Genomic DNA, 19,418 nt, shown 5'->3' with positions numbered 1-19,418 from the left:
AGACAAAACATGCCTCTAAGATTAGTATTAAAGTATAATCTATTATTATTATTTTAAAGATATTTTCCTCTTTTAAAAGCCAAATACAAATCAAAATGACTCATTGTATGTTGTTTAAAAATTCACTTTAAATATGCCAGCATCCCCTCTTTCCCTCTTGAATATCTGAGAAGACCTGCAACAATTTAATTTCGGTCCTACTTCCTGCCCTCAGCCAGCTTCCTGTGACTTGAGGGCAGCTAAGCTTTACATACAAAAGTTGATAAAACTTGTTTTTTAAAAAAAAATTCATCAGACCATCAACCCACCCACTCTTGCAGCCCACTCTTGCCACTTCTGGAAGTTATTCCCGTTTCTCTGCCCCTGCCCACAGCCACAGAAGAGAAGCTGATATGGACAAAACCAGAATGGAGGCAGAGGTAAAAATATGATTTTTAATTCAGAGCATTTAGTGTATTTACAATAGAAAGTTTCTCTCTGGTCAAGGGACAAGAGACTAAAAAAAAAAAAAAAAAAAAATCCACATTACAAGCATGTGGACAACCTGCACCTGATGCAGGCTAATTGATTTTTGCTACTTCTGCTTCACCCAGGGTAATATGCATGAGAAAGCAATGGTGAGAGCCTGGAGATGTTATTGAATGTCTCTTACACCCAAGTAGCAATCACAGAATGCAGTCCAGGAAGTAGTGTGAAGTTATTCAACAGCTGCTAAAAAATATAGATAGATAGATAGATATATCTGTACACATACACAGTCCCATTTGCAGTTAGATCAGATTCAGTGAATCACTGAGAGATAGATAAGCAGGTAGACACAAGCCTACTGACCTGTGTGCAAGCACAGATTTTCAGAGGCGCTCACACTACTAGGTACCATAGGCACCTTCTCACGCAGACAGACGCACGCATTCCTTTCCCCTCTGCACTTGGACAAACACACAGGCTGGTGTTTTGTTAATGCTATCTTACATGGTTTCTAGGTACAGAAAAAAAACTTGAGAAAAAAGCACCAACCCTCTCATCTGACTCACTGGCTTGGAATCCTTATTCCTCTTGAACCTGAGGGAAATGAGGGTGTGGAAAGGACAACTGTCCTCCCATTTCTCCCCCCACAGAGCCACCACTGCTGAATCCCCGTGATTCTTTTGCCACAGTGATAACTAGTTGATACCGAAAGGGGGCAATCCTCTCCTGCTCCCAGAAATATGCACGTCCTCCCACCACTTCCCTTGAGTCAGATTTAGCAATCAAAGGGCTGCAATGTGAGCCAGTTCAACTGTCTCATCTTGCAGAAAAATAGATCTGCAAAAAGCGAGCAAGTACTTTACCACCTGAACAGCCTGCTTAACCAAGTTACCCTACAGGTTTACCCACCACATGGTGGGTGGAGCACCTGTTTCAGCAACAACTTGTCCATAGAGTAGCTGATCTATCAAGTCACTCCGAGCTCCTGTTTTCATCTTGGTCAGAGTCCACACACCACTTCCTCTATGAGGTGCTTTCCCTCCTTGGGAAAGGAGTTGTTGCAGAGGCCTGTCTTGGTTTAAAGATGCTGAACTACATGGTGGTTGAGAAGCAAACCTCAGCCTTCCTCCAGCATCATGTGCTGCTGTCTCCAACAAACCCAGTTAACGAGTCTTAGAAAGATAGGGAGGTATTGGAAAAAGGAAGACAAGAAAGGAAGGGACTTATGATCCTCTCTTAACAGTCATAGAGAGGGCAAGTAAAGCAGAAATAGGTTAAAGATGGCTGTGGAGGCTGCAAGGTTGCGGAGAGTTCTGGTTTAGCAAAGCCTCTTGAATAGCTTCACTGCAGCCACTCAGCTCCATCTGGTTGAGAACACAGCTGATGTGCTCCACAGTTGCAGCACGGCCCATCTGCAGTTTCCACAGTCTAAGCATTTCATACTGGGCATCTCGTAAACGCCGATGCTCCATCTCAATTCGTTCGAGATCATAGTCACTCAGACCCAGACGCCTAACAAACTCTTTCCACCGAGATGGCGGTACATGATCCACCACAGTGTAGAGAATAGCAGGGTCTGTGAAAAGAGAAGAAGTAAAGTGTAAGAACCAGGATTCTGCAGCCTCAAGGAGAATGTGAATAATCCAGCGCTGGATGGTGCCTTGGGATCATGCATTGCCCCCTCCTGTTCAGGTCTTCTACAGAGTAGTCAACAGACTCATTGCCCTTATCCCTCAAAAAGCAATGGGAGTGCTTCCATATGCTCTTGTGTAAGGTTATGAGCAGAGCTGAGCACACATGCTTAGGGCCCTGCTGCCACCCACTCCTGCCAAAAGAATGCTCTGGGTCACCATCCCAGAGGCATTAAGACTGACAGCATGTCACCACATATGACAATCCATTTTCCTGGTAGGGAAAAGGGACAACAGAAAGGCCTTGTGTAAATGTTTAGCATATACAGGCTCACAGGCTCTGGGCATGCTTCTGCCTTTGTACCGTGCCATGCACGAAGTATACACACAGGTCACGTACACCGGGTAAGGTCTGTCCAACATCCTCCTAGCCACATCTGCATAATCAGGTTCTCGTTTGCCTGGGGAAGGAGGGAAGGACGGGGGAGTTTCACTTACTGTCTGGAAGCTGTGTCTTCCTGGCAGGTCTGACACAGTCTGGTAACTCATGTGAACTTTGCAGCGGAGGCGCAGGTGGTGGTGCTGCATTCACTGACAATTGTGTTTCCTTCTGGGGCTCGGGAAGAAGGATGGAAATTTCACTTCTTTTTACCTCAACCTGAAAGACACATTTTCTTAGGCCAGAATCACCCACAGCAGCACAATATGCCTGTCTCCCACAAGAAACCACTAGCTTTATATACTAAAATTTATCCAAGATAGGTGGGGAGCAGGTGCTGAGGTTTTAATTCTTCCTGTATGCCTCGTTTGAGCAGAAGGCACCAAACATTTCTTTCCAGCAGAACCCAAGGAGTTTAACTCTCTTTTGGCATCAAAAAACGGTAGTCTGGAAAAAATATTTCTTTACAAAACCAAATAAGGCTGGGACCCGAAATCACCACCATTCTAGAAGCTCTACGTGTCACCTTTCCCATCAGCCTTCTCTGTAAGGCTGTGGAAACCCCACCTCAACTACTGCTTAGGCCCTCTTAATTGCAGAACAACACTGGAGCTGAGAGAACACTGTGAAGCAGCACTGAGAGGCTTGTGGGGTCAAGATCTGAAGTGAAGTAAAAGTAGTTAAATCCTCCAAGCTTGGGGTATGTAGGGAGAAAAAGGGATTAAGGACCAGCTATCTGAAAAAAATGCATGCAAGAGCAAAAAGCCAGGAGTTTGAAAAGCATTCTCTAGAAGAGGGGAAGTAAAATGTTAATAGCTCCACCCTCTACAGGAAAAGATTTCTGAATTAAACAGCCCTATTGCTCAGCTCATTTGAAAATACAAGGCCTGAAAACAGACCATGGGGAAAAATGTTACTCTGGATCCCAGGCTAATATAGTTGAAAGCGGAAGGAACGCTCTTATACCCATCATCTTGCTCACCTCAGATACTGGCTCCTTGGTTGTCTGTGGCAAAGAAACTTTAAAGAAAAAAAAAAGAAAAAAGAAAGCAGAAATTATTTTCACTTCCTCTTGTCCCAGAGAAAACAGGAAAGCAGCTACAATCCTACCCTCAAAAAGGTTTTATAGCAAAATGCACATGTCCCAGCAATGAGCTCACATGCACTTCCAGTCACAGCTATGGGCATGGATGCAGAGCTGTAAGAACTGCACCAATAAGCTTAGCTGTTGAGTTCTTGTGTTCCTCTGGCCTTGCAGCAAAGCAGAGTAACGGGATCCCAGTTTTTCCCTCACACATGTGCGCATACACACACGGAGAATGATGTCTACCCCAATTAATGTAACTGCATATGCTGCTGTACTCACCACAGGAGTAGAAAGACGATGCTATCCCATTTTCCTGGACCAGCTTCACTACTTTATTTACAACGTAGAGGACAGAGATAACTACAAATATTGCAACGATGATGCCAAGGACAAGGATCCCATCTGGACAAAAGGGAGAGGGCAAATGAGTGAGTGACTAAGAAAGGAAGAGGTAAGTGCTAGAGGAAGAACAGCAAGTGAAGACGTGCAAATGGTAGGGAGAAAAAGAATAATGGTTTGAGAGAGTGGAGGAAATAACACTTGGCAAAAGGCATTAACAGAACAAAAGCCCACACTGAAAAGATTCCACTGTCCCTCAGTTCCCTCAGTACTCACTCAGCCCAGATGAAGTTGGTGAGGTAGTCACTGGGCTATGACACTGCAGGCATTCCTCTCCAATGCAGCTGAAAGAGCAAATCAGAGAGATAAACGTGCATGAAATGAAACACTAGCCATTTGTGACAATCCTAAGTAACAGACAAGTCAAGATAAGCCTGCAAAGCCGAGCACTGCAGTGTGGCTAGTGACTTTGGGTTCTTAGTGGGCCGATGCCTACACACAGAGAAGACCGGGGGTGGCAGAGGGGAAGACCCAATTGCCCCAGAAAGGCAGAATGTTGTAAAGTTACGTCAAGATGGACAGAGCCTTGAGAAAAATTTCCTCCCCCTGCGGGACTTGTGTCTGCTGTCTCTCCTACTCAGTGGAAGGGCATACAGAGGAATAAAAGCTCACCTGTTGCAAGGCCTGCAAACGTTACTAAGTGTCAGGAAGAATCGAGGCTTACACCTGCAAATTGTGTCTCTGTTCTTTGAACCTGTAGAGAAAAGAAGAAACCCTTGCTGTAATCCGGACAGAGAAGAAAACAAAAGGAGAAAAATCCACTCCAAGATGGGTGGGAGATTATCCCTCTTTGAGCCTGGAGAACTTCTACTGAAGAAGAGAAAGAGGATTCAGTCTATGTTTGACAACAGGGTTGGGGGAGGATAAAAATAATAAAAAATAAGGGTACCACTGTCCTGGTAGGTCGAGGACCTCTGTAGAGGCTTGGAAAGGGGCTAAAATTACAGTGCAGCTGAAATTGGTCTAATGGATAATGACAGTCCCAGTGTAAAAGCGGGGAAAGTCACTCAAGTTCAAGCATGACAGGAAGGGGAAATCACATTAGTCAGGCAAAGATGAGGGAGAAGTGGTCCCTGAGCAGCTGAGACTGGTGAGGAAGTCAGTTCAGGGCAGGGAGAAATCACTTCAAGCCATGGGACACATATCCACTCTTGTGATCTGCTATGCTGTGAGTGGAAGGGGTAAGAAATGAAAGAGCTATTGCTTGTCACAGTATGGAGACTGAGTAAAACAGGTGTGGGGAGGAGCAGACAGAATAGTAATGGAAGGACATAAAGTTGCACAAGGGGAGGGAAAAAGGTACTAGAACAAGCAGCATGTATTCTGTGGCAAGCGAGGGACAGGACTAAACAGTTCTACATCAGCCAAGAGGGAAGGAAATTGCTCAAGGGCAGCGTACGATGATGACCCTTGAGGATAGGTGTAAGCATGGAAACTGTGACAGAGGAAGATTGTTGAGCACCAGAGGGAACGCATTCACCAGTGAGACAGCAAACCTTGTGCTAGGCAGGATAAAAGACAGGAAAGGGATCAGAAGCAGAATTCGCAAAGAAGAGGGGATAGCTTTAGGACAACAAGGAAAGGAACATTTAAGGGACATGAACAGAATTAGACTACAGCACAAAGTGGAGGGCGGCAAGCAGTATTTGCTTAAGATCTCTGACTCCTGACTGGAGATGAGGCAGCTTGGGACAGCTAACATGGGTACTTCTCCCAGACACCTGCACCATCCCCAAGTCATGCCCAATGCTGCTGGGTACAGTTCAGCATTACCTGAGCAGCTCTTTAGTTTAAAACACTGCATAGTACACTGTGGTGGTTCAGCAACCAACTGACAAGCAGTTCAGCTGGGCATTGGGACCAGTGGTATTTTCAGCCATTGTACTCAAACTGCTTCCAGCAATTGGTGAGGGAAATGCAATGAGCATCAGGAGAAATATCCACACAAAGACAAAAAAGGAAGGTGGGTGAAATCTGCTCTAGAGCATAAAGACCTTGCTTCAGTACATGCAAGGCAGAGGTACCAAAATTAAGTAGAAAATATCTCCTCACAACAGCCAAAACTGAGAAACCATTCAAGGACAAAAGGAAGGTAGAAACTGTTTCTACAGGGATCGATGCCAAGGCAGGCAAAAATGGCAGTCTTTCTGGGGAAAGGGGGCAGGCAAAACCAAGAGTTCTTCCAAAACTACAATCACTTCAGGGCAAGGTGCTGCAGCATGTCAGAAAGTGAACAGAGGGCTGCTAATATCTACCCTAGTACAGTATGTCTAGTCGATGCTGATCGATGCTGATCTAGTCGGAGCCAGATCGATGCTGTACTCACAGTTGGCAATAATCCCATTGACACACGAGCTGCAGTTCCTACACTGGAAGAGGTCAGACAGGCCAATCTGATATTGATTCTTCCGACAGCCACATACGGTATCTTGCTTTGGGGTACAGGGGGTCTCTACTATCTGCTGGAATTCTGAGGAAAGGAAAAGCTGTTACTCCAACCTGTTCCCTCACCTTCAGCTGAGAGCACCATTGATCCCCTAATCTTCCCAGAGAAAAGCCAAAAAGGCCTGCAAACTCAGGCTTTTGTGATCTAGTAACCCTTGTGTCTCAGACTGTAGTGATTTGGTAACCCTTATTCCTGCTGTCCCCAATCCCTGTCCCCCCATACACTGTCCTTCTGCCTGTTCAATTGCTTACCTTTCCAAGCTTCCTCACTCACCTTGACATCCCCTCCAGTCCCTCACCTGCCACTACCACCCGTTTTCCTCAGGTCCTGTAGATAACTCACCTGTACGGCAATGTCTACACTGGAAGCATTTAGACATGGTGTTATCAACAGCTGTGAATGTGCCATTAGCACACGGAAGACAGACAGGTGCCTGGTCAGGCCGATCACAGTCTTTTGCCTTGTAGGTACCTGCAAGAAAATCACTTAACAGAGCTCGGACAGGAAGGCAAACACATTGTCTTAAGGAGGATGGGAGTCACTGATTCCTCAGGGAAACCCTGGAGTTGATGGCATAAGGATGGAGTATGCTTTCTCTCACCAGTGTGAAGGACACTGACAGCCCAAAAGAAGACACAAGGAATAAGAATTTATCTGGGTAGGGATAGGTACCAAGGAAAGGGAGCACTGATATAGCTGTAGGACAGAGACAGGTTGAGAGTGCAGGACAGGGAAATGCCTCAGGTGAAGGTCACTATTACTGTACTTATTTTACATACCTGCATGGCACCTCATGCAGCAGTGGGTCTCTCTGGGATGTAGGTATTGTCCTAGTTGACACTGCACCTGCCTCTTTTCTCTCCTCAAGGTGTTAGAGGGGTCTCTTCCATCCAAAGCCACCCGATGGACTTGCAGTGTATACGGCACTGGAGCAATTTCTACAGATTCCTTCGTCAACACACAGACAAATGTTAGGATAACCTGTAAATACAGAGGGAGAGGGAGAGAAAGGGGCAAAAAAAAAAAAAGGGAGAGCAACAAGGTCAGAAAACATCATATCCCCTGGCAAACTGCACAGCTGATTTCAGCACTTACAATTAAATCTTTTTATAACAGTGAGTTCAATTGACTTGACCAATTCTGATATCAGGATCCTTCACTGACAAAAGTGTGTGGGGAGATTATTTACCAAAAAACCCCCCAACATACCCATGCCTGTCATCTGTGTTATTAATATGTCATACAATGGTCTCTATGAGAAACTGCTTGTGTATAAAGCAAATACTTTTTGTGATGTGCAATTTACAGATGGAATGCCTTGAAAATGCTGCAGCTTGCAAGAAAGATACTCAAAAGCAAAGGAATGTTTTTATTAAGGAAGGCAGTAAGACTACCCATCTAGAAACAGTTCCAGAGAAAAGAATGCATCCAGTACTTGCAGTTCTACTGAATAAATAAACCAGATGGGAAGTTTGGAATAAGAAGGCAGAGGAGGATCTCACTGTATGCAAAGTACAGAAAAGCTTCCAAAACTCCTCCTGAGCAAGCCAGGCCTAGAAACGTGGGAAAGTTAGGTTTTCAACTTCTCCCCCGTCAAACGTACATTCTTCCTTTTAAACTGCAGCTGTTAACATTCAGTCTGAACAGTTTGCCACAAAAATGTGCACTTTTTTTTTTAATTCCTTTAAGATTTACTTGCTATTTTTAATTTTGAAGATGACTTGTCAAGAATTTTAACAGATATATTAAGATTGGCATGACTGCAGTATGACTGTAAGAGAGTGTGAGTGTGTGTACACACACACAGGAAGGAACAGCAGAACAAAGGGTTAAAAGAACAGCCTGTACCAATAATGAAGGACACCATTCCCTGGACATTGTTTTCAGGACACTATTCCCAGCAGCAAAATTGAGAAATGTGCTGTTTATGTCATGGCCAAAAGGTCTACACTCTGGTAAGACCACAGCATAGATGACTCATCAGCAAAAGACCCTGCACCAGGAGGATGGTAACAAGACTGCAGCATATCACAAACCAATTCCTTTGCCTGTTGGCCCAACAGAAAAACAGACCCTAGGCATCTATTTCAAACATGCATTCAAACAAGGAAAAAACATACAATAGCAAAAAGGTTAAAAACAAAAAAAAAACCAAACAAAAAAAAACCCAAACCAAAAGCAGGAAACAACTTGGCCCAAGATTTATGAAGCCTGAAGTCAGCAAGTTTCTACAGCAAAGGCCCATCCCATACCAGCTGATGACTCCTGAAGGGTATGATGGATTTGTCCAAAAACTAGTTTGTAGTGCCATGAAGACCCCAGCGGTACAATGATGACTTGACAGCCAGTGTCCCTTGTCATCTGCATTGCACACAAGTGATCCTGGTCCCACCATCTGGACATACACGTCGGTGCTTCCAAGTATGTTGTGGAGAGTGTGTGCCAATGTAGTCTATGCATCAGATCATGTGAATGCATGAAAATCAACTCATTTTTTTGCAAACAAATACCATCCTGCCCCATCCATACAATGTCACACCAAGTTTTACTACACTAACTTCTCTACATTGTAATGTTTTCCCAGTTTGCTTTTTTGAAAGTGATAAGAGGCCTAGCTGTACAGGCACAGCTTCAGAGTTCCCGTTTCTTTTTGCTTTTTCAGCTAGGAGAGCTATAGCAAAAGTAAACCAATAAGGGTAAACCACAATGCTGATACCAGTTTTGTGATTGCAAGCTTAAGAAAGGATACACAAAATGAGATGGCTATGACAGCCCCATGCCATCCTATTTCTCTCTCAAAATTAAAGCCTTGGGGGAGAAAGGTACATGCATGAAAGCAACTTAAAACCTCAAGAAGGATAGGACTTTGCAACTCTGACAAAGCAAAAACCCATTTTTCAGAAAGCTTTGTCATACAAAGACATATTCAATAGACCAGATGCTAAAATGGTGAACAGGAAAAAAAAGAACCACATATTTAAATAGCTATCATTTCACAGTTAATTAGCTGATCACAGGATAAATGCGAGGACTCCAACAACAACTCAGTAAGAAATAAAATTAATTTCAGCTGCTAATAGTTTTACAAGATTGCTTGCTTGCAGGACAATGGGTAAAAGATCATTCACACAGATGATCTGACAGCAACAATTTAAAAAAATCCTGATTCTCTAGCCAATGATTAATCCCCTGACATGGGAATATATACAGCCAGCCAATAATTCAGACAAGTCAACAATAGAAACAACAGAGGAAAGCATCAAAAATCAAGACAAAAACACATAGAAGATTGGTCAGATATACCTTCAAAACCAAAAGAAAACAGGAAAGGTGTTTTCAATTTTTCAGATTAAGTGAAAGTGTGTCTGTAAGTATAATCAAACCAGAGTTAACACGTTATTACTGATGAAAATCTGAGGAACAGAGAGTCACAGACCACAAGTGACTCACAATGACTCGGCCTCCCAGAAAAATCATTCACATGGCAGAAAAAAAACCACCACCATCTTAGGCAGCTCCCTAAGACATTCAGCAGCATACAGATTTATACAAATGACAGACTTCATAAAATTCAGGAAGTACATGAAGTTAGAATAGACTAGACTATTTCAATTGGAGGGGACCTGCAACGATCATCTAGTCCAACTGCCTGACCACTTCAGGGCTCACCAAAATTTAAAGCATGTTATTAAGGGCATTGTCCAAATGCCTCTTAAACACTGACAGGCTTGGGGCATCGCCCACCTCTCTAGGAAGCCTGTTCCAGTGTCCGACCACCCTCTCAGTAAAGAAATGCTTCCTAACATCAAGACTGAACCCCCTCAGCACAACTTTGAACCATTCCCACGAGTCCTGGCACTGGATACCCTGGAGAAGAGATCAGCACCTCCACTTCCCCTCCTCAGGAAGCTGTAGAGAGCAATGAGGTCGCCCCTCAGCCTCCTTTTCTCCAAACCAGACAAGCCCAAAGTCCTTAGCCGCTCCTCACAGGACACACCTTCCAGCCCTTTCACCAGCTTTGTTGCCCTCCTCTGGACACATTCAAAGACCTTCACATCTTTCTTAAATTGTGGGGGCCCAGAACTGCACACAGCACTCAAGGTGAGGCCGCACCAATGCTGAGTACAGTGGGACAGGCTGGATTGATGGGCTGGGGCCAATTGTATGAGGTTCAACAAGGCTAAATGCAAGGTCCTGCACTTGGGCCACAACGAACCCATGCAACGCTACAGGCTTGGGGAAGAGTGGCTGGAAAGCTGGCTGGCAGAGAAGGACCTGGGAGTGTTGGTTGACAGCTGCCTGAATATGAGCCAGCAGTGTGCCCAGGTGGCCAAGAAAGCCCACAGCATCCTGGCTTGTATCAGGAATAGCGTGGCCAGCAGGACTAGGGAAGTGATCGTGCCCCTGTACTCGGCACTGGTGAGGCCGCACCTCGAATACGGTGTTCAGTTTTGGGCCCCTTACTACAAGAGATACATTGAGGTGCTGGAGCATGTCCAGAGAAGGGCAATGAAGCTGGTGAAGGGTCTGGAGAACAAGTCTTACGAAGAGCAGCTGAGGGAACTGGGACTGTTTAGCCTCCTTTAGAAAAGGAGGCTGAGGGGAGACCTTATTGCTCTCTACAACTACCTGAAAGGAGGTTGTAGAGAGGTGGGGGTCGGTCTCTTCTCCCAGGTAACAAGTGACAGGACAAGAGGAAATGGCCTCAAGTTGCGCCAGGGGAGGTTTAGACTGGATATTAGGAAATTTTTCTTCAGTGAAAGGGTTATCAAGCATTGGCACAGGCTGCCCAGGGAAGTGGTGGAGTCGCCATCCCTGGAGGTATTTAAAAGACATTTGGATGAGGTGCTTAGGGACATGGTGTAGTGGTGGTCTTGGGAGTGTTAGGTTTACAGTTGGACTCGATGATCTTAAAGGTCTTTTCCAACCTATATGATTCTGTGGGACAATCACCTCTTTTGACCGGCTGGTTATGCTGTTTGATGCACCACAAGGATGCGGTTTGCCCTCCGGGCTGCCAGGGCACACTGCTGACTCATATTGAGCCTGCTGTTGACCAGCACCCCCAGATCCCTTTCTGCAGGACTGCTCTCCAGCCCTCCTCTCCCAATTTATACTTGTGCCTGGCATTACTCCGTCCTAGGTGCAGAATCCAGCATTTGGACTTGTTAAATTTCATCCCATTAATCATTGCCCAATGCTCCAATCTATCTGGATCCCCCTGCAAGGCATCTTGTCCCTCAAGAGAGTCAACAGCACCTCCCAGTTTGGTATCATCAGCAAACTTGCTAATGGTGCATTCAACTCCAGATCATTGATAAATATATTGAACAGAACTGGCCCTAGAATTGAGCCCTGAGGAACACCACTGGTGACCAGTCTCCAGCCAGATGTAGCCCCATTTACCAAGCACTGAAGCCTCAAGTCATTGATAACAGCTCACCAAGGCAAAGTTTAGAGGTCTTCTACAACTGAAATAAGGTGATTTTCCATCGTTAGATTTACAACATGCTCTGATTCCACTCCCCAGGAGAAAGAACGAGTACCCACTAACCAATGCTGCATAGAAAAGTGGACAGCATGTATTACCTAAGCTGAATGATAATTCAAACCACCAAACCACATCATGCACACCGGTGATTCACATTTTTAGTGAGCGGGGACTGCCCAGGAAAAAAGTCAGCAGAATCTCTAGGTTTTACTTTTGACACTGCTGCAGAAATAAACAAAATATGGCAGATGAAAACCAAAATGCTGCTTCCTTAAATCATTCTACCCCTCTGGGTGACAGCTATGTGCCCCGCACATTCTCCTCACATGTGAGGCAACCCTAGTTGCTTCTCATGTCTGATGTCAGCACTTACTGCCTGACAGCTAACAGTGAAAAAAAAAACACTCCACAAGCCCAAAAACTCTTCTATGCAAAGTTTTGACAGCTGAGACGGGATTTAGGAGAGCCTGCACCATCTTCAACCTCAAATATTCTTGAATTACTGCCACCACTACAATTCACATCCTTGCTGCTGCTTCTGCCTCACCAGACCACACACAGAGAACTGCAAGTGAGGTGACATCTCTGCAAGAGTAAGTCAAAGAAAGAAACAGCAAAGATAAAAGTGAAGAACACAGCAAGATGCAAGAAAGATGGGGGTGGGGGTGGAAATAAGAAGGAACATTTGAGAGCACTGTTCTCAGGCCAAGGAGAAAGAAGGCACAGTATCTGAACCAGAGGGACAGCACAGGGAAGTGCAGCGTTATCAGGGCTACCGTATTACCACCTGCCAATGTCCACAAGGCTAGGAAATACCAAATTACTCGGCATGGATGTCACAGCTCTGTATCATGCACTCTGCCCTCCCTGTGTAGAGCTGTAGCCCTGCTGCTACCTGCAAGGCTCCTCGCCCTGAGGGAGAAGGGCAGAAGAAGCAGGTACAGTGACACACGGGTATGACAGTATGATGGGAAAGAGAGGATGGAGAAGGTTGTGTTGGGAGCAAGATTCCGCTCTCCTAGAAAGCCACTGGATGCCTAGAGGTGTCCAGAGTGGACCAAGGCTGGTCAAAGAAAGCAAACTGGGAACAGCGGGATTAGGCAAGTGGGAAGTGACTCCTGCCCCCACGCCCAGCACCTTGAGATCCCACACCTGTTCACATGAACTAATAGGAATGCAATACTTGCTGGAGCAGATGCTCGGGTATTAGTATTCCAAACAATTCAAACAGTATTGCACATCACTAGGCTAATGTTTAAAATAGTTCCAAATTAATAATTTCCAGAGTTTAAATCTCCTTAATACAAAAGCATAAAGCTAAAAATTTCAGAATAAAACAATTTTATAAATCCAGATATGCTCTTAAAATCCAGAGACTGGGAGGCTTACTCCTTTTTTTGTACACATCTAACATATTCATCATGTAATAAAGTGTTTCCCCAACAACAACTTAGTCAACTGCTTCTCTTAAAAAAGACTTCCATTTTGCAAATTCCATTTTTAAACTAAAGAACTACCTGCAAATAGAAGGCATTACAAGTCATTAGAATTTCTGAAGTATTTCTTAATAGAAACATCCTTTTGCTTAAAAGTTCAACATGACACACACCAATGCACAAGTAATCTACATATCAGTCATCTGTAAGCCTTTTTGATGAGCCATAAAAAGTTAGCCAGCTTGGAAGTTCAGAAGAAAACAGAGATCCTGCTCAGACTAATGAGCTGCCAAAGAAATCAGGGTGCAAGATTACCCTTATGTTCTTCGACTGCCTCTGCCATTTCCAAAAGCTCTTCGAGGTTTGCATTTTTTTAGTTTGCTATATGAAGATGCACGGGAAACCAGAACTTCTGCTTTACACACTGAGAAATGTATATTAAAGCAACATTTACAGGAAGCATTTCTCATGGCTCACTAAAACCTGGAAAGGTCAAAAGAAGGATACAAGAGCTATTATTATAAATAATCCTCCATTTTATGAAGATCAGATGGAGGAAATGCTGTATTTTAGGCCTTACATAAAACCAGGAGACTGGTAATAGCTTTCATGCAATGAAGAAAGGTCTTAGAAATCTTAATTTAAAACAAAACTGTGATTTATCTATAAAGATCATGAACGTCACTGTATACATACACAGTATATAAGGTTGTAAGTTTTTATTTCATATTAGCAGAGATAAAGAAAAGAGTGAAAAAGTCAGTAGGTGATCACAACCATAAGAAAATATTTTTTTAATTTTCCCTTAGAGGACACAGTGGTGAACACTATGTCAGAGTCCCAAGTCACAGACACGCGACACCCCTGCAGTTTGCCCACCTGTGTTCAGCGCTGACTTCGACAGCGCAGTTGTACAGCCTCTCATCAGAGTGCCGTCAGAGCAAGAGCTGCGGGAAGGTTCAGTGGCGGCCTTCCATTTAATCCCGAGCTGATTTTCAGCTGGGCACGAGCCCTTGGCCCCTGCCCATGCTGCGCCGCAGCTGTCCTTGCGCCCCTTGTCAGTGACTCACTAGGTGAACTTTTTAAGAGTTGGGTAATTGTCACATGCCAAGTCCTATTTATTGGACCTAATATACTCCTGTTTGTTTTAATAGGGAAATGTAGTGACATTGCTTTGAGATGTGCTTTCTACTGTCAGGTTCCCAAGATCACAACAGAAAGCTCTGTGTTCAAAGGGTTCAAGGGTTCAAAGGAAGCACTCCGTTACCAGGAATGAGGACAAGATTATGGAAGAAAACACAAGACATCTGCCCCAAATAAAAACAAAGCCTCCTTGTGATGACTAAAGAAAATGGATAAGAAGGAACTAAATGACAGAATTCATTTTACCCCAAATAATATTGCTCATACAGAAAATGGATTACTTAATAAAAAGGGAAAGGCATCCAAACTGACCATATTGATTACTAGCGAGAACTTAAATTACCATGTAATTGAAATTGGCATGGACCTAGATATCAACACGTTCCATTTGGGTAGAAGTGGATGGTCATCAAAAATAGAAATTAAAATTAGATTAATAAGCAGATAAAAAGTGGAACAAACCTGATTGGACAAAGCAATCAGAAATGCAATCAAATGCTGTGAATTATTAGGAAAAGATTTGAGGATAAAATGGAAAGTGTTGTTATGCCAATGTATAAATCCATATGGTTTGAATCCAGACTGTAGTTCTGGTCCCCAATCCTGAGAACATAAATTAACCCAGATATGATACAGAGAAAGGTAACAAGGATGATCAGCAGAATGGCTGCTGCAAGGGGAATGATTAAAAATACTGGCCTATAAAAGAGACAACTGAGCAGACGATACTATAGCAGGCTCTAAAGTCATGAATGCCATGGAGAAGGTAAACTGGGATGCCTGTTCTCCATCTCTTCCAAAGCAAGACCTAAGAGGCATCACATAAAACAAGCAGGAGACAGGTTCAAAACAAATAGGGGGAGGTACTTTTTTAGCCAACTACTTTTTAGCCAGCATAGCTGAGGTGTGGGACTCCCTGCCAGAGTGCTGGGGGTGCCAGAAACATGCCTAGGTTCCAAAAGCGATCATCACACCCATTGGCAGAAGGAAAAACACACTCAGGGGTCCGAAATGTGAAGATGCCATTTCGACTCGGGAATTCCTACAGTCACAGATCACTGGAAGCTGGGAAAGTATTTTTATTTTTCATTGTTGTACGCTTGCCCTGCTCCAAGACCCTTGGTAGACTGTTGGCCACTACTGGAAACAGGATGATAAGCCCAACAGTTCTTTCTTACAATGCACTTGGTGGCTTGGTTTTCAATTTTTAGATAACGTAGCTTCTGACTTCAAAATTGCAATTCCTCACTTTACCTTCAAAAGGAATCAATGCCAGAAGCACCCTTGTGGCTATTTTGTCTTTTTTTTCTACATAAAACTGAACTGCCTTTAATAAATGAAACTGCCATTATATTTTTTTTAATGAGACAGAAAACACACTGGCCTCAGCAGAGACAGCTGCCATTTTTTCCACTGTGAAAGTTAGGAGTGCATGGGGAAAACACAGAGGACCTGGAAATGAGGTTAAGGACATGCAAAAAGAGAAAAGGCATGGAAACAAGCTACAGGAAATTTTGAAGAATCAGAGGAAACATAAAAGAATCAGAAATCTAGAAGGGGGGCATGAAGGGAGTAACAAAGGCCATGGGGGCAAACATAGGATGATATGGAAAGTAAATGCAAGATGGAAGGGCACACAACAGAGCGAGAATTGTAACACTGAAAAAAATAATATGATTTTACAGAAAAGATAAATATTATCTGTAATGAGTGACTGTGGTGTTATTGAGAACTTGAAATGACATGTAAATAGGAGGGGAAAAATGTCCTCAAAAAGAAAAAGAAATCCCACTGAAGGACACTCTTCCTCCAGCATATTATTTAACTGAAGACAATGTGATGAATTTGGGAGATCCAATTATTTTTTGTGCATTTTATTGCCAATAATATGAATAATATCATGTATAGTATCTGAATTACAGCAAAATACGTGCACCACTATACAGAAGTCAGAAATACGTTTTTCCAGGTTTGCTAACTGCTTTCAAATCTATATGCAAGTCATCTCAACAGATGACGTATCCTACCTAGGTCCTGAGATGCTAAGTGATCCACAGTTAGTCAAGGTGCAGAGTGCTCCCACTCCACAGTTTTAGTTGTGTGGTCTTGCCAGTGCTCGCTGTAACTCTATTACTTGGTTTCCAAAAGCTTCCAAGCACAAAAAATAAAACTTCTGGAAGAAGATAACTTTGAGTAGGGCAGTCACAACTTTTTGACAGCAAATTAACAACTAACCCAACATTACAAGTCCAGTAAAGTCAAGTGCAAGTGCTTTGTTACTAGGATGCTCATGTATTTAGGGATAAACAGTCTGACGTTGTAAATTCTATACCAGAATTTATAGCCATGTCATGATGCTAAGTGACATCACCCCTACTGTCACAGCTTTATCACACATCTGCTGATACTGGATGGTCATTCATCTCTAGCAGTCAGGTTTTTCATGAAACTCTCAAATTTCTTTCACAAGTTAACTTTTTCACCTGCAAAATTACAATGAACAGCTTAAAAATCTTGACCTGAGATACCCAAGAAGGCTAAAGAAGATTCACCAGCAACGGTAAACTTGCTAAAAACAAATCCCATGGTTTGGGGCATAGGTACAGCCCACTAATCTGTGTTTACATGCCCGGAGAGTAGCAATAAAGCTTTCCCTGCTTTAATAAGAGCAACGCGTCCATCCCGTTCCTGGCGGTACAACCGCAGGCACCTGCGGCCGACCGCACAGCAAAGCCGAGCTGGGTGAGTCAGAGGCGGCTCGTTCCCCCCCGCCAGCAGCCGGCCCCGAGCCCCGCACACCGGCGGCGGCAGCGGAGCCCAGCCCGGGCGGCTCCGTACCCCCGGCAGGCCTCGGCACAGCCCCGTGCCTCGCGAGTTAACGGCCACGCCGCGGGCTCCAGGAAATCCTCCGCCATTCCTGTAAATCCAGCCGCCTTTTCACTGACTCAGGGATAAATCCCGGAAACGGCGGCGGCGAACCCAGCGCCCAGCGGCGGGCGGGGAGGGAAGGAGGGAGCACCGCTGGCCTCGCCTCACCTCAGCGGCCCCGCAGCGCCGCTGCCCGGTTACAGCGCAGGCGGCCAAGTGACGGCGGGCCAGGCGCGGCTCGGCTTCCCGACCGTCTGTCGCCGCTCCCGTGGGTCCGGCACCAGCCTCCCCCTCCACCATGACCGCCCACCTTGCCCCTCCGCAGGAGAAAATGGCTCCCCGGGCGCTGCCCCGCCGCTCCCCGCCCCGGCACGGGGTTGCCGTGAGGGAAGCCAAAGCCCCCGGGCGGGAGTAGAAAGCCGGCTGTCCGCGGACCTGAGAATGGGATGGGGAGTCCTGCGGCGCCGAGGAGGGACGAAGGGAACCCGGGCCTAAAAGCCCCGCGGCGGGGGAGGGCGGCAGGCACCGCGCTGCAGCCCCGCAACGGGCTGCAGCTCCGGGGGAAGGGCCCACAAACCGCCCGCTGTGGGACCGGAGCCGCCGCCGGTCGAGGCGGTGCCCCGCCGGGGCACGGTGCCGTCCCGCGGGGAGCGGCGAAGCCCCCGCCGTGACTTACCGTCCCCAGCGAGCTGCAGGGCAGCGCCGGGCCGCGCATGGCTCCGCGGCCCGCTACGTCCCCATGGCAGGGTCCCCCGCGTCCAGAGGAAGCCTGCCCAGCCCCGGCCGCAGCAGCGAGGAGCGAAACTACCCCCTCTCCAACTTCCTGCCAGCGGCAGCAGCGGCAGGAAAGAGGGCGGCGAGCGGGAGGCGGCCCGGCGCCGTGCCCCGCCCGCCCTCCGCACCCACCGGCATAAACCGACTGCCGGCGACAGTTTTCCTTAAAAATTGCGAGGGACAAGCTGAAGGAAAACAACCGATGGGGTATCGCGTGGTTAAAACTACTAAAAAGTACACGGAAAAAGAGTCAAAGGAGGTTCACTGTGACTTTAACATTTCCTGACATCGGAGTGTTTCACCTTTCAGCCGTACTTTTAACATGAAGTTCGTGTGAAACTCAACCATGTAGTTGCAAGAAAATAACTCTTTGCATCTTAACTGCCTGGTCAGCACCTAAATAATTTTTTAAAAAGATATTTATCAGCCAAAACTAGCATATTTAGAGTATATATGCCCACCCTGTACTTTTCCATTTAAAACACGTTTTCTTGTATGCTCCAACGAACCAGCTGCATTGATAGTGCAATTGTAACAGCATGCAACATTCTGCATGAGCTCTGCTTCATTTAATGTGTGCTCTTAATGATAGTTTAAAAAAAAAAAACCCTATACAGTAAGGAATAAGTGGCTAAAGGATCAAGAACTCCCCATTATTTCCTGCCCATTAAGACCTTACCCTCATGCTGTTTCAGAACTATTTCCACTCTTGAGACAACGAGCTGCGTGTGTTAGTTACCTGGTCTTGACTCCTTGCCTGCTACGGGTGATAGGAATTGGTGCTGCAAGAGACAGGTATCATGAACAGGAGGGACCATGAACGGAAACAGCTGCAGCACCTATTTTCCAGCAACCAGTCTGTGACAGTGAACGCTCCCCCCATTTTCTGCAATTATCTCTGTACTAGTCAAAGGCATTAAATTGAGCTACGAAGCATCGTTTTGGAAGAATATGCCCATTTCATGTGTGTAAGCCCAAAACAGGTGCACAATTCACTCTACGCGCTGCCTGAACTGCTACAAACAAAGCCAAACACCTCCACAGACTGTGTCTACTCCAGAGTTGCTTATCTGCTGTATGGAAGCCACCAATGGCACGTGCACAGGACAAAATAACGAGGGCCACACAGCTAGCTACATAGCTCTCTTCCACACTTCAGGCTCGGAACGGTTCTGACTTTCCAGCAGCAGGTTCCAGGGGGAAGGAAATGGCAGAATAACCTGTTATCAGGCTGCA

General features: G+C 45.4%; 1 protein-coding gene across 2 annotated transcripts; it reads right to left on the bottom strand.

Moving 5' to 3' along the window:
* Nucleotides 1–358: 358 nt before the first annotated feature.
* TNFRSF1A (TNF receptor superfamily member 1A) lies at nt 359–18,250 on the bottom strand. Of its 2 annotated transcripts, XM_075511966.1 has the most exons (10): nt 18,085–18,249; nt 7,250–7,451; nt 6,813–6,941; nt 6,351–6,494; nt 4,637–4,718; nt 4,241–4,308; nt 3,905–4,027; nt 3,521–3,558; nt 2,598–2,757; nt 397–2,044 (listed from the first exon to the last, which is right to left on the bottom strand). In XM_075511966.1, exons 1-10 carry the CDS (start codon nt 18,121–18,123, stop codon nt 1,743–1,745), a joined length of 1,287 nt encoding a protein of 428 aa, XP_075368081.1. In that variant the 5' UTR covers nt 18,124–18,249; the 3' UTR covers nt 397–1,742. The 2 variants fall into 2 exon arrangements, with proteins under 2 accessions (XP_075368090.1, XP_075368081.1); XM_075511975.1 differs by lacking the exon at nt 6,351–6,494 and having other exon boundaries at nt 359–2,044; nt 18,085–18,250.
* Between the last annotated feature and the right edge of the window lie 1,168 nt (nt 18,251–19,418).

Source organism: Mycteria americana, chromosome 1 (genome assembly GCF_035582795.1).
Source record: "Mycteria americana isolate JAX WOST 10 ecotype Jacksonville Zoo and Gardens chromosome 1, USCA_MyAme_1.0, whole genome shotgun sequence".
Lineage (NCBI taxonomy): Eukaryota > Metazoa > Chordata > Aves > Ciconiiformes > Ciconiidae > Mycteria > Mycteria americana.
Note: the sequence above shows the minus strand (reverse complement) of the source record. Positions and strands in the feature narration are given on the sequence as shown.